This window comes from Crocuta crocuta, unplaced genomic scaffold, assembly GCF_008692635.1.
Source record: "Crocuta crocuta isolate KB4526 unplaced genomic scaffold, BGI_CrCroc_1.0 scaffold19, whole genome shotgun sequence".
In the NCBI taxonomy this organism is placed as follows: Eukaryota; Metazoa; Chordata; class Mammalia; order Carnivora; family Hyaenidae; genus Crocuta; species Crocuta crocuta.
The window spans coordinates 652,910-677,907 of record NW_027551565.1 but is presented as its reverse complement, the minus strand read 5'-3'; the positions used below and the strand labels follow the sequence as shown (position 1 = coordinate 677,907).

General features: G+C 38.2%; 1 protein-coding gene across 12 annotated transcripts in view; it reads right to left on the bottom strand.

Annotated features, from left to right (window-relative positions):
* Window positions 1-24,998, bottom strand: part of MBNL1 (muscleblind like splicing regulator 1) — a 205,639-nt gene that overhangs the window by 20,832 nt on the left and 159,809 nt on the right. For all 12 annotated transcript variants that reach the window (XM_077750106.1, XM_077750112.1, XM_077750113.1 and 9 more), the window contains 2 exons: window positions 21,666-21,836; window positions 11,606-11,806 (listed from right to left, as the gene is read on the bottom strand). In XM_077750106.1, coding sequence (XP_077606232.1) covers window positions 11,606-11,806; window positions 21,666-21,836 — 372 coding nt within the window. The remainder of the gene's footprint in view (window positions 1-11,605; window positions 11,807-21,665; window positions 21,837-24,998) is intronic.

The following is a 24,998-nucleotide window of genomic DNA, read 5'->3' as shown; positions in this document are numbered from 1 at the left end:
TCCATGAGAAAGAAAATGCATTTTTAATACGAATTATGGTAAAGATCTAATTTATACCATGTGGATATACTTCTTAATTACCGAGGGAAAAATAGTGACTTTACAGTGAAGAAGACTGGCAGATGCCACTTTAACCCAGTGATCAACATTAATATCACCAATCAGAAGACATAATGGCATCGTGTATCTACTGATTCATAGGACACGCTGGAAAAAAAGGTCACCACATCACTTTCATTGTATTATTGCTGAGAATGCATAACCTGCATTTAATTATCAGGAAACATGGGACAGACTGAAATGAAAGAAGGTTTTACACAATAACTGATTAGTACTCTTCCAAAGTGTCAAGGTCATGAAAGGCAAATAACGATGAGACACTGTCACAGACTGAATGATCCTGGGGTCAGAGAGAGGCTATTTGTAGGACAGCTGGTGAAATTTGTCTGAGGTCTGCAGATTGGTTAATAGCAGAATATCTGCACTAATTTGTTTTGGAAGTGAGAACATGATCATGCAAGTTGTTAATATGTAGGTAAGCTAGGGGAAGGATACGTAGGAACTCACGGTTCTGTTTCTGCAACTTCTGTGCTAATGTGAAATTATTTACAAGTAAAAGTGTAAAAAGTAAAATCTGATAGCTCTGTCGTCAAATGTTTCTGAGAGCTATTTTTTTTTTTTTTGATTAGAGATTCACTTGGTAGCTATATAAAGCAGATGAAAAAGATTCTTGTTTATTTGCTTTACATCTATGAATTTTGGATGGAGTCCCTGGGGAAACGGTGCAAATGGATTATTTCTCATGTGTCTGCTCCATTTTGCCTCTTATTTTACTCAAACTTTAATAGTTTGTCATGAGGGCTGCTCCAGCAGGGGAGTTCTAGCACTGTCTCCATCTGGGATAGTGTGACCTTTTTACCACAAGAGGGCCATCTAAAACACAGAATGTCCTTTTGATATTTTCATGTTCCTACTTCTTGCTTCAAGGAAACAGTTTTTATTCTTCACCTATCTTCTCACAAACTGACAAAGTACACAGACCCCAAGCATTTTATTTTGCAGTACAGCCAGAAAGAGAAACGGGAACCCTGTTAGACTTAAAAGGCACGGGTTTTCTTGGCTATGTGTACATAAAAGGGTCACATTTAATTCTACTACTTTTCCCTCTTATAGTCATATCCCACATTGAGCAAAGTGCTTCCTTTAAAAAAGGCCACTATAATTTGTATCATGCTACATCTTAAAAACAGCATTATAAATGACATCTTGCACTATTTTTAAACCTCAAGCTAGCTGAAGCTTTGTATTCCACATAGGCAGCAATGAGCCAACTTTATTCATCATCTCATTCGCTTTATTAAATTTAAAAAATTTACTGAAGAAATACTATAGGCCAGACACTCTGAGAGAGATTAAGAATCCAAAGATGACTTAGGAGGTTACAGAAGAGCCCTTTTCTCATTGCAATTGTCTTCTTGAACATAAGAAAACAAGGATAACCAGGAGTTTATAATTTGATAGTGATTAAGCTGTTACCCAGAACGACTGCCCTCCATGCTGGTTGGGCACCAGTGTTAGCAACAAAGCTTCTACCCCACAAATCCCCAGTCCCTAACCAGCACTTACTGAATTAGGCTCATCAAAATAGACAGGAAGAGAGACACACTTAAATGAGAATAAAAAACTTCTCATGTACGTATATGAAACTGATGCTAAATTTAGACTGACATGCGAACAAAAAGGCTGTTTTTCCACGTAAGCAAATCTATGTCAGGGCAGTCTCATGCAGTAGGAAACTTTATGTGACTGCACACTTCTGGGCTGAATTCTCCAGGAATTCTGCTTTCTCGAACATGGTCACAAGGAACCTGGCCGCAGGTGAACTAACACCCTATCTTTCAATTTATCTTACTCTTTGCCACACCAACAAGAAAGGTCCGACGGTGAGCTTTTTCACAACTATTAAAATCTAAGATTTGTTGTTTTCCAAAAACAAGTATGCTAGGCGTGCCTGTGCCAGAAGTTTGAGCGTCATTCTCCCAAAATAACAACCTGGGTGCCAGGTTGATTTTGATTTTTTGTTTCTCTTTCTGTCTCAACATTCTTCTTATTTTTGGTGATAAAAACTTATATTCAGATTGCATACAAATGGTCTTTTTCTTTAATGTTTTATTTACTTTGGAGAGAGACAGAGACAGAGAGAGACAGGGACAGAGGGTGAGCAGGGGAAGGGCAGAGAGAGGGAGACGCAGAATATGAAGCAGGCTCCAGGCTCTTAGCTGTCAGCAGAGTCTGACACGAGGCTCGAATTCATGAATAGCTAGATTATGACCTGAGTCAAAGTCAGAGGCCTAACTGACTGAGCCACCCAGGCACCCCTACAAATGGTCTAATACACTTTCTCATTCCTTGCTATTTGCTTTGTGTGTGTGTGTGTGTGTGTGTGTGTGTGCGCGCGCGCACGTGCACACTTCCTATAGGTTAATGATCAGTTTCTTATCGTTTTCTACTCTTTATATCTTGCAAGATGCAATTCAGGAGAACTTTAAATCTATTTAAGTGGAATTGATAGCTAGCATTCCACTTAGAATGTGTCCTAAAACCAGCCTTTTCAAAGCTTCAAAGAATTTAGTCCACTGCTTTTGCATGATATGCATTTTTTACTTATTTGTATTTTTTTTCTCGCTTAGAGTGCTCCTGACATGAGAAATGGAACAGAAGAAAATAAACTGAAATAGCTGTTCTCTCATTATTTTTGCCTTTGAAAAAAATAAAGAAAAAAGATAGAAAATCTCCTGTGAACACTTGTACTGCTGAGAGCTGTATAGCAGAGGGGCTGGAGGGGTTTGCCAAGTGCCCGGCATGTGTCTACACCATTGGTACCTTCCTGAAGAGAACACGTTTCCCAATGCTCTTAAGACACCTTTTTCTCTAATAATCACCACCAACAAAACAGGATCCATCCCCTGACTGCTGAATTTGAGTTTGGCCTGGTTTCTCTGAGGAACTCAAGAAAACATCAGACTATGCTGATCCTCAAAAGAAATCTCTTAGATGTGGTTTCATATTAGCAAATTATACCTGGCGGACAAACTTCAGTAAACTTAATGCCAGAATTCAAATCCGGATAAGAAACTATAGGATTTACCATACAGAGAATTTAAAACACAACAGGTAAAATGAGGTTTGAAAATCCTTTAACAACATTGTGGTTTTTTGCTTTTCTCATCCAGTCCTCTGCAGGCATGTGTTTTTCAAATACTTGTAATTATGGTACTGCTACTACTTGGTGACCTGTTTTTGTTCAACAGTGTATGTAAGCATTTTTTTGTTTTACTAACATATAGTGTCTAGAGTGATCATTTTTGCTGGCTACATTAAATTCCATCAAACAGATGTGCAGAATATAGGTAACTCTATCAGAGACCATCTAGATCATTTCCAATATTCTCATATTACAAATATTGCAAGGGATATATTTATGAACATAGACACTTAAAAATCATTTTCTAAGGTTACATCTGCAGAAATGGCATTAGTGAGTCAACAAATATAAGCACTTTTTATACTTTGGTAAGTGGTTTTCAAACAGATTAAAATAATTCCATCTATTTAGCTAAACACATAATGTGATTCAATCAAGAAAATGTTTGTTGAATCTTTTACTCGACAGGATTTGTTTTGTATATCAGATAAGTTTTATAAAATTTCATACGAAATAGGTAATAGGTAATAGGTTCCTTTAACATTAAAGCCATCATTTTAATGAATATATTCACCAAACATTTTTATTTTTTTGAATTATTTTTAATATTTATTCATTTTTGAGACACGGAAAGAGACAAAGTGTAAGACCAGAGAGAGAGAGAGGGAGACACAGAATCTGAAGGAGGCTGCAGGCTCTGAGCTGTTAGCACAGAGCCTGATGCAGGGATCGAACTCAGAGACCACGAGATCATGACCCGAGCTGAAGTTGGATGCTTACCCGACTGAGCCACCCAGGCACCCCTCACTGAACACCTTTAAATATTAACATCCATTTCCAGAACCATCTATGACATAATTATAAACTTTAAAAAAAATCAAAAGTACTTAGAAAAACTTCCCAAAGGAATGTGACTTAATTCTATGTAAACCTTTGTTGTTGTTGTTGTTGTTGTTAATTAAACAGCAGCAGTGGTAGAGTGAGTAGAAAATAGAGTTTAGAATCAGACATCGTAGGTTCTATTTAGTTCCTACATTTACCAGCTATGAAATCATGAATACAGAGAAAGCTAATGTATAGATTAGCTGAAAACATACAATGCAAATCTTGTTAAAATAAATAGTTCTGTTATTTGACCTCTAGGTTTTTTTGTTTGTTTTTACAAATGTGACAAACATATTTCAAAAGGTCAGAATAATGATAGGTTTTATAAGTAGTATTAAACTCAGCAATGTTCTGCAAGTTAAGGCATTGGGATTCTAAAAACATTAATGCCAACTCTTGAACTAGTCAAAGCGGACAGTCATTTGCATGTTCATTAAGGAAAGATCTCCTTGAGGTAGTATGTTTTGTGCTTGCCATATTTAAGGCAGTCATTTTTGAAAAACAACTTCCAAAAGCAGAACACAGAACATATTACAATAGGGAACAAGGACTATTTTAATATTTTGGGAAGTCAATTTAAACATTAATGACAAATATTAAGGAGCTTATATATATATATATATAAGGAGCTTATATATATATATAATAGTATATAACATGTACCATATTATATATAAATGTATATTAATATTTAAGGAGCTTACAAATATATGTAACTATTGTTCAATAATAAACATCATAGACTTTATTTTCTATGAAGCTTAAGCTATATGAAACTTTAAACAAGGAATACTGGATAATCAATGATTTTATCCAAGTAACTACAGCATTAATGGTCATGAGTATATAATCTAATGCCAAGAAATCATCCATATTTTCACCTCAAAACGGATTCTAATCTTCACATTTTAAAATTCTGGTGATTATGGGCAACGATCTTAGTAGACTGTATAACTAAATTCCCAAGAAAGAACTCTGATGATGTGATATCTACTTTCAATCTGTTATCTAATAATTGTACAAATCTGGCCCATGTGAACTTCATTTTTCTCCTTCTAAAAAAATGGGGAAAAAAAAAAGATACCCACCTCAGCTACCTCAGTGGATTTCTGTTAAGATCAAATGGGAGTTGTCTTTAAAATTTAACAGGCAGAATCCCTCTCGATCATTAGGCCAGAGAACACATGCATATTTCTACAGATAATACAGCTAAGAATTTATCACTTTACCCCATGTAATTAAAAAAATCAAATCTGAATATATAGGAGTGGCCAACTAAAAAAATCCTTCCATTTTCAGGTTTTCATTTATTCATTCCTATGAGTGAATGTATAAACCAACAGGACAGGAAAATACAACTCTGAAACAAGGTCATCAATATGTCAAAATGCTCAAATCTACAGTTAACTTTTGTCACTTTTGGTAAATAAATGAAAATACAGAACATGTTAGATTTAATTTGTATGAAGAAATGAGTAAAAGAAGAGCAAAAGTGAGTGGTTAAGCTTAGGAGTTACAGTATTTTAAACAACTTATAACTTCTTCATCTCCCAAACAAAACACAAACTAATCGCAAAGTAGTAACCGACAGACTAGATGTTTTAAGTGGGGATGTGAGTACATTGTAAGGAGCCATTCTACAGCCTGAGTTGAGATTTTAAAAATAAACTACTTAGACCTGTGTGCACAAAACTCTCGATTATTTCTTAGTAACTTTCTAAAGAAGTTAAAATGTCATACAAGCAGTAGTCAAACACCCTTGACAAAAATACAAAATTAAAATAATCCTATCAATAGGAATCTCTTATTAAAAGCATCTGCTTTTCTAATCATATTTTGAATCAAATGTCTTCTATATGCAATATATCATGCCAAATCCATTAAACACCTATAAAAATCTCAATCAAGGCATCCCTTCCACAAATACTTGACCCTCATTTAGCTCTAAATGCTCTTTTTATATATGTAGTCAATAGGTACCATATTGTCTTACACCTGTACGGAAAAAGTCACTAGACTCTTCTGTGTCAATAAGTAGTAGGAGCGTTCAGCATCTGGTGGCCTAAATTATATACTGGTGTCATGATTATGTCACTAGAATAAAACTTTCAGCACAAGAATAATCTATTTCTAAAAACTTTCTTTAATTTTTTTTTTTTTTTTTTTGAAGAGAGAGGAGAAAGAAACAGAGCATGAGCGGGGAAGGGGGAGAGGCAGAGAGCAAGGGAGACACAGAATCTGAAGCAGGCTCCAGACTCTGAGCTGTCAGCACAAAGCCTGACGTGGGGCTTGAACTCACAAACTGCAAGATCATGACCTGAGCCGAAGTTGGACGCCCAACCGACTGAGCCTTCCAGGCGCCACAAAACTAATCTGTTTTAGCACAAACTCCAACTGAAAAATAGCAGAAGCCCAGGTACGTGCCCACCTTTCCTGGAATACAGACTGTTGATATAGAAATGATGCAGTCAACCCAATAGCAATCTAATATCTTCATCAGCCTCTGAAATATAAGGTCAGTGGACTTATTTTTTGTTTGATTAAGACTATTATGTGGCATAAATGACCTTAATCATTTACTTGAACTATTTCATTATGTGCACTGTGTTCTTAGCAACCTAACAAAATGGAGAATGTTAAGTGTTTTGGAGGAGGAAGGTTTTTAATTCTGAGTCACAAATAACTGTACATAAGGTAAATGATGAAACGTTAAGCCTTAAATAACAGGTGCTGGCATCCTGTTGATTAAGTATTTTATAGACTATTTGCATTTAGGATCAGCTGGCAGATTTGTGAAAAAGACTCCCAAGCCCCACTGAACACTTACTGAATCAGTCTATGGGGATGAGGTCCCGCATGCTTAGCAATCATACCAGGTGATTCTAATCACATTAAACTTGAAAAACAGCACTCTGGGACTCAGGGCACGGACAAGATGGCATGTTTTGTAGCTGGAATGCTCAAAATGTAAACATGTTCCCAAGGAGAATGTGAACAAATGTGAAACATTTATCCTGTGTTATCTTCTTTGTTGGATTACACTAAACTCTGAATAAGGGCATGCATCTTTTTGTGATTAATTATTTAACTGGTTGGCTCATTTATTCATGTAACAAGTTATTGGGTGTCATTGGTGAGTATGGCACTATTCTGATGTGGCTCTCTTCTTGCTACTGATCGCAGTTAAAAGGTTTCAAAGGTATTCCTCATAGTATCTTTTCACTTGAAAGATGTTCAATAGTTCTCCTTTGGATACTGTTGAATAAATGAGGGAATGAATGCATTTAGGGATCCTTTTTGCACCATAAAAATTACTACGTTATCTTGAAGATAAGTCAAACAATAATTTTCTTAATTACTAACCCTTCATAATAAAGTAAGGATATGACTGAAAACCTCAGTCCTTTCTAGTACCTATATATTTTCACAATTTCTTTTTTTGATTTGTACTTATTTTTGAGAGAGAGAGAGGGAGAGAGGGAGAGAGCGAGAGAGAGGGGGAGAGGGAGAGAAGGGGGAGGGAGAGGCAGGAAGAGAGGGAGACACAGAATCCGAAGCAAGCTCTAGGCTTTGAGAGCTATCAGTACAGAGCACAATGCAGGGCCCGAACCCCCAAACTACGTGAGATCATGACCTGAGCTGAAGTCAGATGCTTAACCGACTGAGCCACCCAGGTGCCCCAACAATTTCTTAAAATAAGCACTGAAAATAAACTGCTACTTGCAAATTACAAAAAAGGTATCCCAAAGTCAAAAATGTAATTTTAAAAGCCTCATTTCAGTGCCCAATATTTACGATACCTGCTCTCCTTAGAGAACACCATGAATACTGAATTTTACAATATAGAAAGTATACAGCTACAAAGTCTCTTAAAAGGTATCCAACAATGAATGGATGACATGCATATTGATATAAAGTCGGTGTGTATGTTTTACATCTATACACTTAATAAACCATGTAATGTCTATTTGTATATTTAAACTGATATATTTCTATATGCTTGTTTAAATGTTATGTTTAAATAACATTTACAATAACTTGTGGCTGGCATTAAAAGCAAAAAGACAACTTCAATGTCTTTTAGAATATTCTAACTGGAGGTTAGCTTACAGATTATCTGGTACAATCCCCTAAGTTTAATGTGTGGAATATGAATTTCAGAAAAGGTACAAAACTTGACCCAAGCTTACTCATCTAATTAGCAAAACTGCTAACACTAATTCTCGGATTCCTGTTGTTCGACTTAACATTTTTGGTAGTATCACAGGGAGTGCTGTAAATATGTGTCAGTTCTCCCAAACACAAGAACCAGAAGGCTGATAATCTATGGTATTTTTAATTTCCTTATGGTCTAACAGTTTGTAGCAGCAAGCGAGAAAGAAGTAGCGGGAACAGGTGGCCAATATCTAAACTGATTTAAACTTTTTTCACCTTAAAAGGAACTCAAAATGCAAGCATGTACTTCACAGTTCCATGAGGCAAAAACAAGAGTATAGATTTAAACCCAGAAGACTATATGAGTGGCAAACTGGTAAATAAGTGTGTGCACTTACTGCCGTGCCTTTTGGATCCCGCTATGTTGTGCAGTCAGCATGAGAGGAAATAACCCGAAGACAGGAGTGTCTAAAGTCACAGTGCCAAGCGGAAAGACATGCCCCCTAGCTTCACACTGCCATATGCTAACGGGTTGTAACTGTGACAGGGCAGCACATCCTGTTAACCAGAATAAGGTAGGATGCTGCCCTACCGCTATCAAGCACTGAGATAAGAGGAATTTGGGTTAAAAGGAAATGACAGGCTGCAGTAGCCAACTGTTGTGACTGTAGCAGAAAACAGACAAAATACCTAAAGGAGCTCCTCACAAGAAAACCCCAAAACCAATGATAAAAGTAATTAAATTATTTTTCAAAAATGTTTATTTATTTTTGAGAGAGGGGAGACAGAGAGAGAGAGCACATGTGCACGAGTGGGGGAGGGGCAGAGAGAGAGGGAGACACAGAATCTGAAGCAGGCTCCAGGCTTGGAGCTGTCAGCGCAGAGCCTGGCGTGGGGCTCGAACCCATGAACTGTGAGATCATGACCTGAGCCAAAGTCAAGACGCTTAACAGACTGAGCCACCCAGACGCCCCAAAAGTACTTATCTGATATTAAACACTATACAAAATACAACCAATTACAGACCGAAAACGGTGGTCAGATTGGTTTATAAGAGTTCCGACCACACAGCTCAGCCATTAGGGAGATTTTTAAATATCATCTCCTGCCAATAACTAATTCATTAAAGGTCATCCCAGTCTGCCTATTTGGTTCCCATCAATCAACAATTATGCCTTATGAACTCGGGGTTTGCTTGAGAAAGTTCAGGGGAGGGTGGAAGGTGACTCACATGTTAAGCATCTAGTGATTTTTTTAAAAAATATTTAACATTCCTAAACTTCTCCCTAAGTTCTCTGCAAACAGCATTAGTTCAATAATGAGCAAGTGCAACCAACTGCAGAATGACAAACCACCCACAAGTCAAGGTGTCTGCGGCACACAGTGGGCCTTGGTCCACAGAGGGTGCACCATTAGGTCTCCGTGTCCTTTGTGAGGTGTCCTTATGGTACTCTCTTCGTCAATAGCTTTTTCCAAAATATTCAAAAAAGGTAAACATGCGAACAAACAATAAACTCTCAAGAACCTACGGGAGACAAAATGTCTTGTTTCCTCTCTGTGCTATCATTTGTATGCGAATGAGAGATTTAAACAGTGTTTAAAAATGGAGTTCTGAGGTCACACCCAACTGGAGCATCCTTTCTATGACCTTGAGTAAGTATTGCCACTGCTTTCCCCTAAATCTCTTGCCCAAAAGATGGAGTTCATAGCATCTTCCTCAGCAGATTGCTTTGAAGGTTAACTAGGCAATGCATGTGATGGGTTGATGCTGTGTTTGGTAGAGAGAATAAATCCTATCCAATAAATATCAACTGCTGTTACCACCGTCTAAAAAGGTGGTGGCAGTTACCACTACCTTGAAATTTGAGATCCTTTGCAATGAATGCAGTAAAACCCTACCAACAAGAATCTGTTGCTTATTAAATAATTCCTACTAAACTGATGAATTATTAGGGTCAATTATGTTCACACAACAGCCTTATTTTGCCTCTCTCTCAGTAACTAATAACACCAAAACTTCTCAGCCCTAACTACTGCCTCATCCTTTTTTTCTTTAAATTTTTTTTTAACGTTTATTTATTTTTGAGAGAGAAGGAAAAAGAGAGGGAGGAAGGGAGGGAGGGAGAGAAAGAGGGAGAGGGGGAGAGAGAGAGAGAGAGAGCGCGCGCGCGCGCACAGGGAGGGGCAGAGAGAAACACACGCAGAATCCAAAGCAGGCTCCAGGCTCCATGCTGTCAACACAGAGCCTGACACAGGGCTTGAACTCACAAACCATGAGATCGTGACCTGAGCCGAAGTCAGACGCTTAACCGACTGAGCCCCCCAGATGCCCCAAACTATCGCCTCGTCCTAACCAGAAGAAAAAGTCATTTTGTTCCTTAGTTGGACATGAATGCCAGGTTTTAGAGCTTCAATGTACAGTAATGTTGGCATCTTTTTCTTCATCCGAGGTTTACCAAATCCATTAATTTATAGCCATGCTGCAATTCTGAACGACCCCTTCAATATAAGATTTATTTCCTTAATTTCATTTTCATGCAGCAATAGCAAAGCAGATAGATCTAATCATCTTCGACTCTGAGACATGGAACATCATGCACTTTCTAACTTAAACAATTTCCATAAGAGCACACTTCACAAAGCTGCTGTGCTATTCCAACCAAACTACTGTGAAGCCTACGAGGAAATTCCCAATAATAAATTCTAAAATGCTTTGTGGGTTATAGCTGAGCAAATCGTTATGAGAACAATTGTGAGGGGATAAACAGAATTGGTTGTTCTTTTTTTCTTTAAAATTTTTTTAACATGTATTTATTTTTGAGAGACAGAGAAGAGACAAGCATGAGCAGGGGAGGGGCAGAGAGAGGGAGACACAGAATCGGAAGCGGGCTCCAGGCTCTGAGCGATCAGCATAGATCCCAACATGGGGCTCGAACCCACAAACGGTGAGATCATGACCTGACCTGACGTCGGACACTTAACCAACCGAGCCACCCAGGTGCCCCTTGGTTGTTCTTAATAACCACAATAACAACAAACATTTAGGAGGCATTTGCTGTGTGCAGACACTCCTTGAGGTAAGGGCCGTCATTATCTCCATGTTAAGGAAGAGGAAACTGAGGCTCAGAAGTAACAAGCTACCTAACCCCAGAGTCCAAGTTCCTGTCCGCTATTATACATACGGATGCTGTGGCTCTCATACACACTACATCGGTCAAATGCAGCATACCTAAATTGTAGCAAAATGCTCCACAAACGCCAAACCAAGATCTCTGCTTCCGGTGTTGTTTAACCTTTACAGCCGCGAAAGAAGTCAAAATCAGAACGGAGCACATCAAGGAAGCAGTGACGCCTTCCTACCTCAAGTCTGTCTGTCCGCATTAACTTCTGTGCAGCAGCCGCAGCAGCCGCAGGCACGGGGACCCCGGGGTTCCCTGTGACCAACATTGGTGCGGTCGGCAAGATCTCTGCTGGAACCAGGCTTGGGGAAACAGGTCCCAGGTAGGGATTAAAGGCTGCTGATGCATTGGTGGCTAAGCTTGGCGCAACTGAAAACATTGGCTGAAAAATAAAATAAAAAGCAAAATTTAATACACAGGTCTTGGTTCAAATTTGGTATCCTACAATCTGCGTCTATCCCTCCCCCGTTCAGCCATCCATAATCCATTCTTCCTTCCCTCCCTCCCCCTTTTCATTTAATTCTGTGTTTATTTACTCTCATTCAGGATAAGAATGTTTCTGGGATAAGCATTCCTCAAATCAATGGTTTTTTAGGATATAATAACAATTTGCCCATTAAATTTTCTGCTGGGATTTTGAACATGATCTTTGTAATTTCTTTTTGGATAACAGATCAATTGTTCAATACGGAAACCTCCTGGGGTCCTATGATCTCCATTTTTATCCTGGTATAATCCTAGGAACTTGTCTAAGAAATATATTTTATAATCGCTATGTCAGATGAACTTGAAAGATCTGTTTACAACTTTTAATGGGTTGCCGGTGTCCTATTGTCTGGAGTAAATAAAGCATAACTCCTAGGGGATAACAGAGTTTCACAGTCAATGTAAACTGGAAATAAATCTCATGGGATATGTGAAAGATGATGATGACACCATTTCTCTTGAACACATGAGGTAAAGTGTTTGGCATATTCACTTGTTGCAGGTTCTTCCAAAGAAACTGTAAATATTCCACCAGTTTATCACCCCCTTGTGACATATTTAACAAAGCATTTACCTTACTAGGGAGAAGCCATTCTGAATGTCTGAAAGTCTGAAACAGAAAACTTCTACAGAAATGCTACACGGTTAAACTAAAATACACATGGTATTTTGTTTTTACAAGGTAGAATTTCTGCCAGAAATGCTTTCATGGATATAGGAGGATGTGATATGAAGATTTGCATATCAGGAAATATATCCATTCTTAAGCAGAATTAAATAATTTACCGGAAATCTACTTTAGCAATTTGCTTTTCCAGTTTTTAAGACATAATCTAGCTCAACCATTTTCTACCCATGGGTGGCATATTTTAGCTTCCTAATTCAACAGAGTTTCAATTCTTGAAGTTTGATATTTTGTGTAACAATAATGTTTGTCTCCAGAACACAAAAATTCATGGACAAAATGGATCCTGTTCTTTAAGGGACTTTTTTTTTTTTTAACAATTAATTTTCTTTACCCTGTGGTAAAAGGAACAGAATCCTGGAAAACATTTTTAGAATGAAAGGAACATTAGAATAGCCAATTCTCCCATCCTATAGAAATATGAAGTTAGATGAACCCTGAGTTTATATAGTATTCAAGAGAGCTTTGGAATAAAGTTTTATGTAATTAAGATGTAATACACACACACACACACACTTATTTAGGCTGGCCCTGACTTGTCCCGTGTTTAGAAGGGTAAAATGGAATTCAAGTACTCTGTTTTTCTTAGGGCAGCAGTTCTCAATTACATAGGTAATATTACCTTGTAGGGCACCTTTGGCAATGTCTGGGAACATTTCTGATCGTCACAGCTTGGGGGTGCTGTTGCGTCTAAAGCGTAGAGGCCAAGGATGCTAAGTTGTATGCAACACACCGAACAGCCCTCACAACACAGAATTATCCAGCCCCAAATGTCAGTAGTGTTGAGGTTGAAAATCCATGTTCTATGGGATGCACTCTTTTCTTGACTTCACAAATTATTTTAGGACAGAATCTTTGCAGCTAGTGTACACATTCTTATTAAGACGATGGGAAACAGAACATTTCATACATAATTTGATTCACTAGGGAGATGAAACAATATACCACACATTCCACTCCTATTTTCAAGTTACAATGATGCTTCTAAACGTATTGGCTTGAGTGCCACGTTCGCTGCCCTGCCAGGTCATTGGCTCCTGCCTGATGAAGTGGCCTAAAGTAACACCTCTGATCCTCAGCCCCATTTTTGTCCAAAGCACTGACAACAGGAAACTACCTGAGCATTCCAGATATAAACAATCAATAATCTGTCAGAAACTGGGGCCCAGAGCAATCTCTCTCCATCAACAGCTACTTGAATAGCAGCTGATTCTAGACAGCTCTGCTGTCAGAACAAGTGTTGACCTGTACAATGAATATGTGTTGAACTTGGACTTCTACTCAGAAATATTCAGGTTAAACATACACTGTTACATATAGACTGGCTGTAATTTCAATCAGACCACCACTTTAATTTCTTATTAGGTATTTAAGAATTGTAAGAAAGCAAGCACAGAAGACCAGACGGCTGTTTAAAATATGGACAACAAAGCCAGTCTGTATCATTCCTCTTTGTATTCTATTGCTATGAATTAACATGTATTTTCCAGGTAGAACCTTCTTAATGTATACTTTGGAAGGTTACTGAGATGTTTATGTCATTGTACACAATCTACCGTAATTATTTAGAAGCAGAGGTCAAATTTATACAGCTATTTGGAGGCAAGAAAATCATTTTTCTTTAAGAAATGTATTCTTATTTTAAGAAAATACAACCAGTGACCAATAAAATTCAGCTCTGTTAAATATCACCGTATAAATTTATAATCCACAAGGTATATAATGCAGCAGGTACATAGTACAGATAAAAGAATACTACAAACTCAACATATTGATCTTATTTACTGGCAACAATTTTCCTGCTGGGTTGTTTTCTATTGAGTCATCAGGTGAATGGATTTTCTGACTGAATTCTGCAGAGCAAATTCAAATCTGAAGCCTTCTAGGGCACTGTCTGCAAGTAAAATCTAGCAGCTTTAAAAATCTGAAACATCAGGTCATGATCTCATGGCTCATGAGTTTGAGCCCCACATCGGGCTTGCTTCTGTCAGCTCAAAGCCCACTTTGGATCCCGTCTCCCCTTCTCTGCCCTTCCTCCACTGGTGCTCCCCCCAAAATAAATAAATATATTTTTTAAAAGATCAAAAAAAAATCTGAAACATCAACTATGCAGCAAGCATTCCCTCAAATTGTTCCCTCTTCCACATAAGCAGAGCTATTTGCTAAACAGGGAGTTGATCAATAATAATAATTAATAATAATAATAATAATAATAATACCTCTACACTGTGAAACTTGATTCCAAAAGCTGCCCCCAAAGATTGCAACATTCTTTCCGTTATTTTGCGTTTTTGCAAATTTGTTACATTCCTTTTGCAAAGAGCACCTTGCCAGGTCGGTCACTGCTTGACCCTATCAATGTGCCCTAATCGGATTAGTGAAGGGGGGCGGGGGGAAGATGCTTCATTGCCAAGTCTCCATTCCCAAAGCCATCGTGCAGACGGTTCAGCAGAAGTACAAGGGTGGATATTAACGCTATGGTATTATCAAGTGCATCCCATGTTCTCTGAGTCTCTGCAGGATGACATATAACTATGTTATTGGTGCATCTGATACTGAGCCCATTCTTGTAATAATGATTTACAGATATCTTTGTTCCTGGAAGGCCTAAGGAAGGTTGACTTATGATTGCCTTTTGCCAGTGAAGAGAAAAAAACAAACTGCACTCTTACTAATGCCGGTGCATTTGTGGGCTAATCACTTGTTTGTTTTAAATGAGACATTTTGATTCCTTTAAGTAATCGGGCTGTATTATAAATTGAAATGTTATTCAATTCCACATCATGACCATAATAAAATGTGAGCAAACATGATTATTACTCTACTTCCCTCTATTTACTGTGTGCCAGGCATTGTGCTAAGTGCTTTACCTGTGTGATTATATTTAATTCTCATAACAGTAAAATATAAACTGCATGGGGCTAAGGGAAAAAAAACCCTCCATTGTTTCTGTTTTTAATGGCAGGGAGGGGCAGATATCTGTGGAGTTCATTGCCAAATCCCTAGAATCTAGCCAGCTGCCTAGAACATAGTAAGTACTCAATAAACATATGCTGGAAAATGAGTGAATGAATGAATATGTGAATGAATTTTAGTCTTGTCAGGGGCGTTTCATTAGTCCCTCCCATTCCACAGACAAGGAAAAGGGCTCACACAGATTATGTGTCCATAGTCACAAATGAGTGCATGCAAGACTTAGGATTTGGACAAGGTGTGTCTGATTCCAGGTGATTCTGAAACCTGAGGCTCTCAGTGCTGGCTGGCCATTAGAATCCTCTGGAGAGCCTCAACCCCCAAATGTCCCGGCCCTCCCCACTCCTCACATTACTCTGCAGTACTTTTTCAAGTCTCCTGGGTAATTCCAATTCTATACATTATGTGGTCTTCTACTATTTAAAGACAGAAATAGGTTCAGATTTCTGATTCTATGTGAGGTCATTAGGGAGACACGTTCCCTGATGACTTTCTTCATAACATGGTTTTCCCTCTACATTGAAGGCTGCTCCTTCCCAACCCACCTGTTTAATTCCTAATCATGCTTCAAGAATCACGACTCTTTCTCTTGACGCTTCCCATCATCCGCCCACATCTTCAACTCTGAAGAGGTTTCTCCTACCCTCTGTTACCAGAGAACTCTTTGGTACTTGAATTTGGCACTGATCACCAAATGTGTTTACTTAACCATCTCTTCTACCCTGCAGGCACTCAGACTGCTGCCTTAAGCGCTGTGCTGCCTTCATTGTGCACACAGCCTCTGACTGCAATCTACACCGGTCCCCTACACACATTTGCTAAATGACTGCATTAATGGATTGACTAACCGGTTTTCTCCAGAACACAAACTAACCAGCAAATGCATTAAATATTTTCTAGTATAGATACTTGAACATTAAAAAAAAAAAGAGAGAGAGAGATTTCATGTTACTTCCTCTCCACCTGAAAATTTAATCATTTATTTAGTATGCTTGTTTGAAAAGTATAATTTATTTTTGTTTATTTGTATGCTGAGCTTTCTAAGTTTTTTCAGTAATAGATTATTACTGTGCTGTAACATTACAAATATCAGAGAGGCCTAACTATTACGTGAATCACTGTTTGTTTTGGATACACTGTTTGTGATTTTTTTTTAATGAATGGAGTATATATAATAAATAATATCTAATCAGTGTCTGTTGCAATTTATGGAAGACAAATTTTGTCAGATTTTTCTCGATTTTACCTTTGTGAATGCATGCGTGTGTTCATGTGTGTGTCTTTGTAAAGGTGGATCTTGCAAGCAGTGAAAGAATAAAGCTTTATTTTTACTTGACAACACACAATCAAAGTGTAGGAAACCACATTTCTGGGTATACACAATCCTGTACAGGAGCTATAGAGGTCTCTATAAACAATTATTTTGAATATAAATGGCCAAAAGCTAATGGAAGTTCTCAACAAATTCACATTACAGTGTCTTTTTTTTTTTTTCCGAAGAAGGCACCATATGACTGGAATTAAAATAAGAAATACTGTTTAAAGCCTGCTTCTAGACTGACTTGCTGACTGGGCAAATCACAATGACCGCCTGGCTTCATTTTTAATTTGACTTTATCCTTCAATCCAATTTTACTGAAGTAACAAACATTTAAATAAAGAAGACTGGCCTCTGGCCCATCAAGTAAAAAGGTACCACCACATATGGCCTGGTCCCTAAGATTCGGGCCATTGTCAAGCTGCTCCAGGAAGCACAGGCTCCTTGACCAAAATAGGCATTAGAAGTATGCAGGCAGAGGGAGCACGACTCAGGATGATGGCCGTGGAAACATTTTACCAGAATCACTTGGTCATGAAGTGGACTTATGTCCATCACTAGTTGGATAAACTGGAGGGGAAAGCACTAAGAGCCAATTTAAGAGCTCTAGGTGTTCCTGGATGTGTGACAAACGATGACTTGAAAGCTTTCAGCACTCAACTGCCAACTGACACAGAAATACCATGACAGCAAAGGTGAGGTGATGGGAATAGCAACGAAGCTTCCAAGATTTTAGCTGAGTCCAATAACTTTGAATTTCTTTATCCCTAGGCTACTTCAAATTCATGAAAGGCACAGTAACTCAACTTGAGTTATGTACCTCAAGGTGCCTACGCGCGTGTACCAGAAGGGAAGCTGCCACTGGAAATGATGGGTGGCCAGTGCTATCCTTTGAGAGCGCAGAGCAAGGCAGATGAGGGCACTGCTGGTGCGACTCCAAAGCTCAGACAGCTCTTCACAACCACCACCTGTGCAGAGCTCTTCAAGGGCAAGGGCAGCTGGAATCAACAGAATTTCTGAAGACATCTTTCTGGGATGGACCAAAGAAACATTCCAGATGCTTCCAAGTTGTGAGCCTCAAGATATGGTCTATACTTGGTTAGGTAGTTTAGTTTTCTTGCTGGCTTCTCTTTACATCAGATGGCAATGCCATCATTTTTTAAAGTAGTACTTAGGGAAAAAATACAAATACTTAATTTTTAAAATTTGTATAACCAAAGTCTATAGGTCTTCCATTTATCTTCAAATGTCACATAATAGAGAGAAATGTGATCTTTTTACATTTTTATTAGGAGCTGAGAAATGATAATAGAATTAACGGCAGTTATTTAATAATTTATTATGCAAATTTTAGGGAGTAGACATAGATAAATTCAAGTAGTTATTTTCAACTACTTATTTTCTCATCTTACAAAATGGGAATAATTTTGTTATAAGATCGTTAGGAACTTGCAGAGAATCTATTTTAAACTTTCACTATATGCTGAAGAAGTTCAGAGATTTCCAGTGAATCAACCAGGGACCCACAGCTGTGGTTGGTGACGTGTCTCCAATTAGTGTTTCTACAGCATGCACGCCAGAACCTGAACAGCTTGGGTTAAAAGCCTGGCCCTGCTACACACTACCTATGTTCCTCATGCAAATTATTCAACCTTTTGGAACCTCTGTACCTCTGTTGCTCAAGGTGAGATAATAATATCTACTTTATAGGACGGTTATGAGGACTTGTGACACAAAAAGAAGTGAGTGCAGTAAATGCCCTTAAAGAGTGTTGTATTTGCCCCCAAAATGTTAAGTCCTCTTTCTGGTTCTTGGCTTGGTGCATCTCACAACAACACAATGAAGTCCACGCAAACGGGGAACTCTCCTATAAATCCCTGAATTCCCCAAGTCAGTCCAATGTCCTATTCTAAAAATCTTAAATTTAGAGACCCGGTCTCTCAAAATTTATGAAAAGATGAAAACCCAACTGAATTACATAGTTGCTACTTCCTAGTCTCAATGGTACTCTCCCCAAGCCCCTAGCGGCCTCTGCCAATGCATAGCTGACCGTGTGCCGCATTCTTTGCTGCTGTCTCTATAATTGTACAGGTCGCTGGGCTTGTGCTCTGGCTCCTGCTTACGATTCCTTTGGAATCACAGGGGTAGGTAAACTACTACAGACTTCTGCTGTCTTCCTTGTATTTGGGGAAACTCCTTACTTCACTCTTACACTCCTCAAGAAGTTTTCGATCTCTGCTATATGCCAGGCACGACAGGAGATGCTTCTCTGGATTTGATTAGAGCTCCCCAGCTCCTTCTCTACGTGGTCCTTCAAGCTATGGTTTGGGGCCCAAACTGATAACTCCTAGAATATTAAGGTGCTTCACCTCTTTGACTACAGACCCTGAAACTGCTCATACATTCCTACTACTACTGATATTATGGATCTGCTCGCAGTTATCATCTCCTTTGGTAGAACCACTACCCGGGTTGGATCCACATTTGTGCTGGGTCTTCAAACACTAACATGTGTCCTAGAGGCCATGCTGGCTGCTTCCAGCTCTGCTTTAATCCCTACTTGTAGACCCAGAAGTAAAGTTCCAGTACGCAGCTGGTTACGGCACCTCATTTATTTCTGAATCTCCGTATCATGCCCCTCATCAAAACAGGGCTGGCCACACAAAGGACCGCAAAGTCTCAGGTGGGGTTTTGAAGGCAAATTTCCTGGAGTAAAGCCTTCTCCACAGTCATTAAAACCCCAAATGCTTTAAAATTGAATAATTAAAATGACTTCTATCTTTATTACGTAAAACGTCACCCTGAACAGGGTCTATTTTTAGACTATGATCTCAGGACGCCGTTAGCAGAAGGGTAATTCCACATTCAAATCTAGTCACATGAGGGAAAATTAACATAAAGCCTGAATGTGCTCACAACAAATAAATGTTTTGTCTATGTTGAGAATTTCCCACCCAAACCACCAGAAAATGTGATTTTTCTGATGGTTTCTGAAATTGCGATTTTGTGATTTCATAAACACCGCGTTTGTTACTGTATTTCACAGACATGAGCATTAACACTGTTTACAGTTTGTCCCAGGGTTACCCACATGATGACCCTGGAATGGCCTTGAGGGCAGCACTCAGGGACTAACTCAGGAGATGGGCCAAGCCTTCACAGCGAGGTGCTCCCTGCCATGACCAGCACTAGTTTCCGCAGTGTGGCAATGACACTTGCTGCCCTGGAGGTGCCCCCAGTCACAGAGAGGATACAGACTGGCAGTAATTAGGCTTTAAATGTTTAAGGGCAACAAAGTGACTCACATCAAGGAGAGATCTTATATCAGCGAAAGTAGTAGCCACCCCAAGGATTTATCAGGTCTTTGAAACTGTGTGAGAGGGTCAGCTGTAAAAGAGAGCTCTTATCCTATATTTTATGCTAGCAAGAATGATCATGACTAAGCTTTTTTAACCAAATCTTCATGCTATCCCAGTACAGATACAGTATTAGTGGAGGTCACAAAAAATAAATTTAAGAGATCATGTCTTTAACAGAGTTCCCAATAATGGAAAAAAAATCAGGTTAAAACAGACACAGAAGTATAATATTCTCTCACCTCAACTGCACAGTACTGATAATTGGTATCACTGCCGATGTGATATGGAGATCCCTCCCACCTCGAAATGCAATCCCCCCCTCTTTTTTGGAATGATTGGTGCATTAAGTTCTAAGAGAGAATAATAATTACATTGAGTTCAGGTGTTAAAATGTAGTAGGAAAAAAATTAGTTAGCACACACGCTACAGTTAGCATATCAGAAAACCGTGGGTCTTCACATTTCCATAAGCCCCAATACTGCATATAAGTGAGTGACATAAATTGCTGACAGATATATTCTCATCATTTCAAATTTTAACATGCACTTAAATACAGAATTACTAGCTCACAATATCAGAACACCTTTTGCAATCTAAAATTACTTAGGATATTAAATCCTTACATTTCTATGAATAAGTGTGGGTAAAGGTTATTAAAGTCATGTATCATACATATACTCCCTCAAAGCCCAAATAAATAAATAAATATATGTGCTCAGAATCAAAAGTTATTCACATACGCTGCTCGGTAAACATTAAATCTCTATGATCACCTACAGTTTAAAATACATCTCTATGATCACCTACAGTTTAAAATATTTAGCTCTTTGCTTAAAAAGAAGCCCTGGGAGTTTCTGCTTCTCCCAACTAGTTCTCTTTTACTGAGACATGCCAGAGTAGGATATTGATTCACCACTGTCAGAATTCTCCTAACATCTGTAACTACAAAATAATGGCAATTTGAGTTTAAAAGAATAACAAAGGCTTCTTTCCAAAAAATAAAACTATGCAACACATTCTCTCCAAGGAAAGAAGGAAAGGAACATTGTTCTCAAAACTAAAATTGATCTATACCAAATTTTAAAATCATTATGACCACTACAGGGGATCTGCAAGTGCACACTGACTATATCGGCAGGTTTGATGACCATTTTAATACCTGCAAATCATAGGATTTAATGTAAAGAGAGCTTTGGGGGAAAGCATGCTATAATGTAAATTTCCACAAGATCTGGTCACAAGATGAGTAACGTCGCAGCATGAAAACTGGTCCAGGGTTTGCTTGATAATTTTGCTAGAAAATGCTAGACAACGGACACTGTTATCTATGTTCATGTGATGAAGTGCAATCATCACTTCATACTGAAACTGAGCACTTGGAATTACAAACTTAATGAATGAGAACTGAAAAAATGCTTACCACGGGTTGTAATGGGGCACCGGGCATCATGGCATTGGCTAGTTGCATTTGCTGGGCCAACATGGCCATGTTCTTCTGCTGAATCAAGTTATTGCGCCCATTTATCTCCAATTGCGTTTTTAAGTGTGGGGGTGGATGAAGATATTTGCAGTTCTCCCTGGAGCAACGACCCTAAGAAACAAAAGCAAAAAATATCATCTTAAAAAGATTAGAACAACAAATTTTAAAAAGTAAAAATAATGCAAGCCTACCACTTGGATCTACCATGGGTTTCTAACACATTGTATCATCCATATCAATTTATAGTATGCTTGGAGTAAGTAATGAATTCACCCAAATGCATTATCAAAATGAGGTATTAGGACATTTGAAAAAGTTTTAAAGCTTAAAGGGAGTTCTTTTATTTTTACATTAGCACTGATATTTCTAGATTGAAGTTTAAAAATCTATAAACTGCCAGGGTAATATTAAAATAAAGAATATCAAATAAAGAATATTAGCTCCATGCAAATCTTCTGGTTAACTTTAATGAACCCAAAAGAATCATGAAGTTTTAGCATCTATTTTTACTTGTGCTGAGTTCAGAGGAAATGAACTTGGAGGATTCAAGGCACACTGACTCTTCAGTTAATACCTGTACAAGTATCTCATAACAAAATTAAATTACTACTAAGCTTTACAAGCCCATGTATTAAGAAACTTACAGGTGAAAAAAAAATTCCCACATATTCCCATTGTATATAGAGATTGGTAAATATAATGAAACACTGGTGAAAATGTAGCCTGTTTTACTTTTCAAAGTCTAGTCTCCATTGCCCAAGAACTGTACAACAATAAGAAATAGACAGGTTTACTCTCCAAAAGATTTACAACATAAAATGGAGAAACAAGATAAGTTACTATAAAATAAGAAATGTGAATAAACCCTTCCTTTGGGGATGACCCTTCTCACTGAAAATATGTATTAAATTGGGGTGCCAGGGTGGCTAAGTTGGTTAAGTATCTGATTTTGGCTCAGGTCATGATTTGTGGGTTTGAGCCCTGCATCAGGCTCTGTGCTGACAGCTCAGAGCCTGGAACCTACTTCAGATTCTGTGTCTCCCTCTTTCTCTGCCCCGCTCCTGCTTGCGTGCTCTCTTTCTCTCTCACTCACTTGCGGTCTCGCTTGCTCGCTCTCTCTCTCTCTCTTTCTCTCTCAAATAAACATTTAAAAAATTTAAAAAGAAAATATATATTAAAGTCCATACTAAGCAATACCGTGAGGGATGTTTCATATTATTTGAATACTATCCTCACGTCACTGTTTCCATATTATTTCTTTTTGTTGTCAAGCCTTTAGAGTAACAGGTCTCAGCAATTATTACCCTGACAACTCCTTTTACCAATAAACCTAATTAGAACCATTTGTGTCAAAGAATTATTTAATTGAAGCCGTCAACCACCTTGCTGAGCTTTCTTTGATTTTTCTAAGAAAAATCCATTTACCATAATTTGATCTTAGACTATAAACTGACTCAGCATGCTTATGTTTGTGATAAAAATCTGTCACAGTCCTAATATGAAGGATCTATTTCTGGCTTGTTTTGATTTGGGTTTTTAGGAATAAGTTTCTGCCCAGAGCTAATGTCATAGGGTACTGTTTCATGTTTTAACAAGCTTCATGGAATAAAGCATCACTAATAATACTTTAAAAACAGAAGGCAGCAGAGGACAGTAGTGGATACTGAGGAACTTACCAGGTCTCAAGACTTGGGGTAGAGGCCGAGGTCTCTTACTCATCAGCAGTATAAATTGCACAAAAAACTAACTTTCTTTAAGGCTGGGGCTTTTTATCCATTTCAAAATTGCTATATAACCTATACCGTAGGTTTATTATGAAGATCAGAGAAGATAATGCATATGCCATGCCCTTGGTGCTACATGGCACTGTATGAGGAAGGCGAAGGTCAGAAGTTGCTATTGCCACCCCTACCCCCAGATTTTTAACTGTATTTTTAACTTTTTCTGACAAAAGTATTGACAGGAAGGTAATTTTTATAATATCTCTTAGTTATGCACACTGATACGTTCACAAAGTAACATTTATATATCTATGAGTTTTTCTATATGAAATCATGCTTGATATCTATTGAGATCACAAGTATATTATTAGCTAGAAAGCATTTGGACAAAAAAATAACTTTTACAGAAAAAACAAAACAAGACACGTAGAGTCACAAGACCGACCACAGAGAATGACTGGCCAACATAAGTCAGTTCATGGATAACACAGAGTTGACCTCGGGGCTATCTAGTTGAGGTGTTCTAGAGAAAACCTGCTTTTTCAGGACAAAGAACAGCGTGGCTCCCAGGGAAATTCTGGTTCTCAGTATCTCCATGTCATATTTCTTACTAATATTGGATCTATATAAGTGAAAATGAGCAGAGTTATAAACACCCTGAGGATTCAGTTACTGTCAATTCACTCAGATCAGTTTCTATAGCTCCATAAATAGCACAGAGATAGCCCTGGGACTTGAACCTGGCCTTGCCAATACTAACACTAATCTTCATAAACTCTTCATTTGAGTGCCTCCCTTAACACCAACCACCCAATGCCCCCTACCTCTGAACATAGCCCAGAATGAAATCATGAAGGAGAGAAACCATATGTGTCCTATATATATTCTGTGTCAGTACATGTCAAACCTTTTAACAGAAGCTCAGACCTCTGGTTTGCATTTTGTTATTTACTACACTCTGGAAAAATGGCATTCTGGTGCATTTCTTACATAGGCTACCTTTCTATGCACAAGTTGATTCGATTGCACTAAAACCTCACTTTCAAAAAGGTATGTTTCTAAGAGTGAACTAAGGATATTTTGTGAAAAAGTATACAGACAAGTAAGTCTCTTCCACCTCTGTGGCAACAGATCTGGGGGTAGGGGGCAGGGGCTAGGGATCTGAATTTTAATAGTATTCCAGATTATTATGTATAGCAAAAACAAAAAACAAAACAACAACAACAAAAACCACTACAAAACACAATTCTGCCAAGCCACATGAATTTTTCATTGACATGTGTGGACAAAAAACACAGTAGCTTCTGCAACTGACATTAGATAAACTCAGCTTCCTAGGGAGTTCAAAACGTGTGTAATGCTGACTGGGCTGCTGCATAATTGTGGTTTGACAAATAAAAAGGTCAAGAAAAAGTTAGAATAAACATCCTCTTCTAGAGGACTGCCTAAAACTCTGGAGAACATCACCAGTGTTTCTGGTGAAATGAATTTCTGGAGAAAGGAAATCTTTCATTAAGATTTAAGACAGGGGGAAAATGGGCAGGGGGCACCT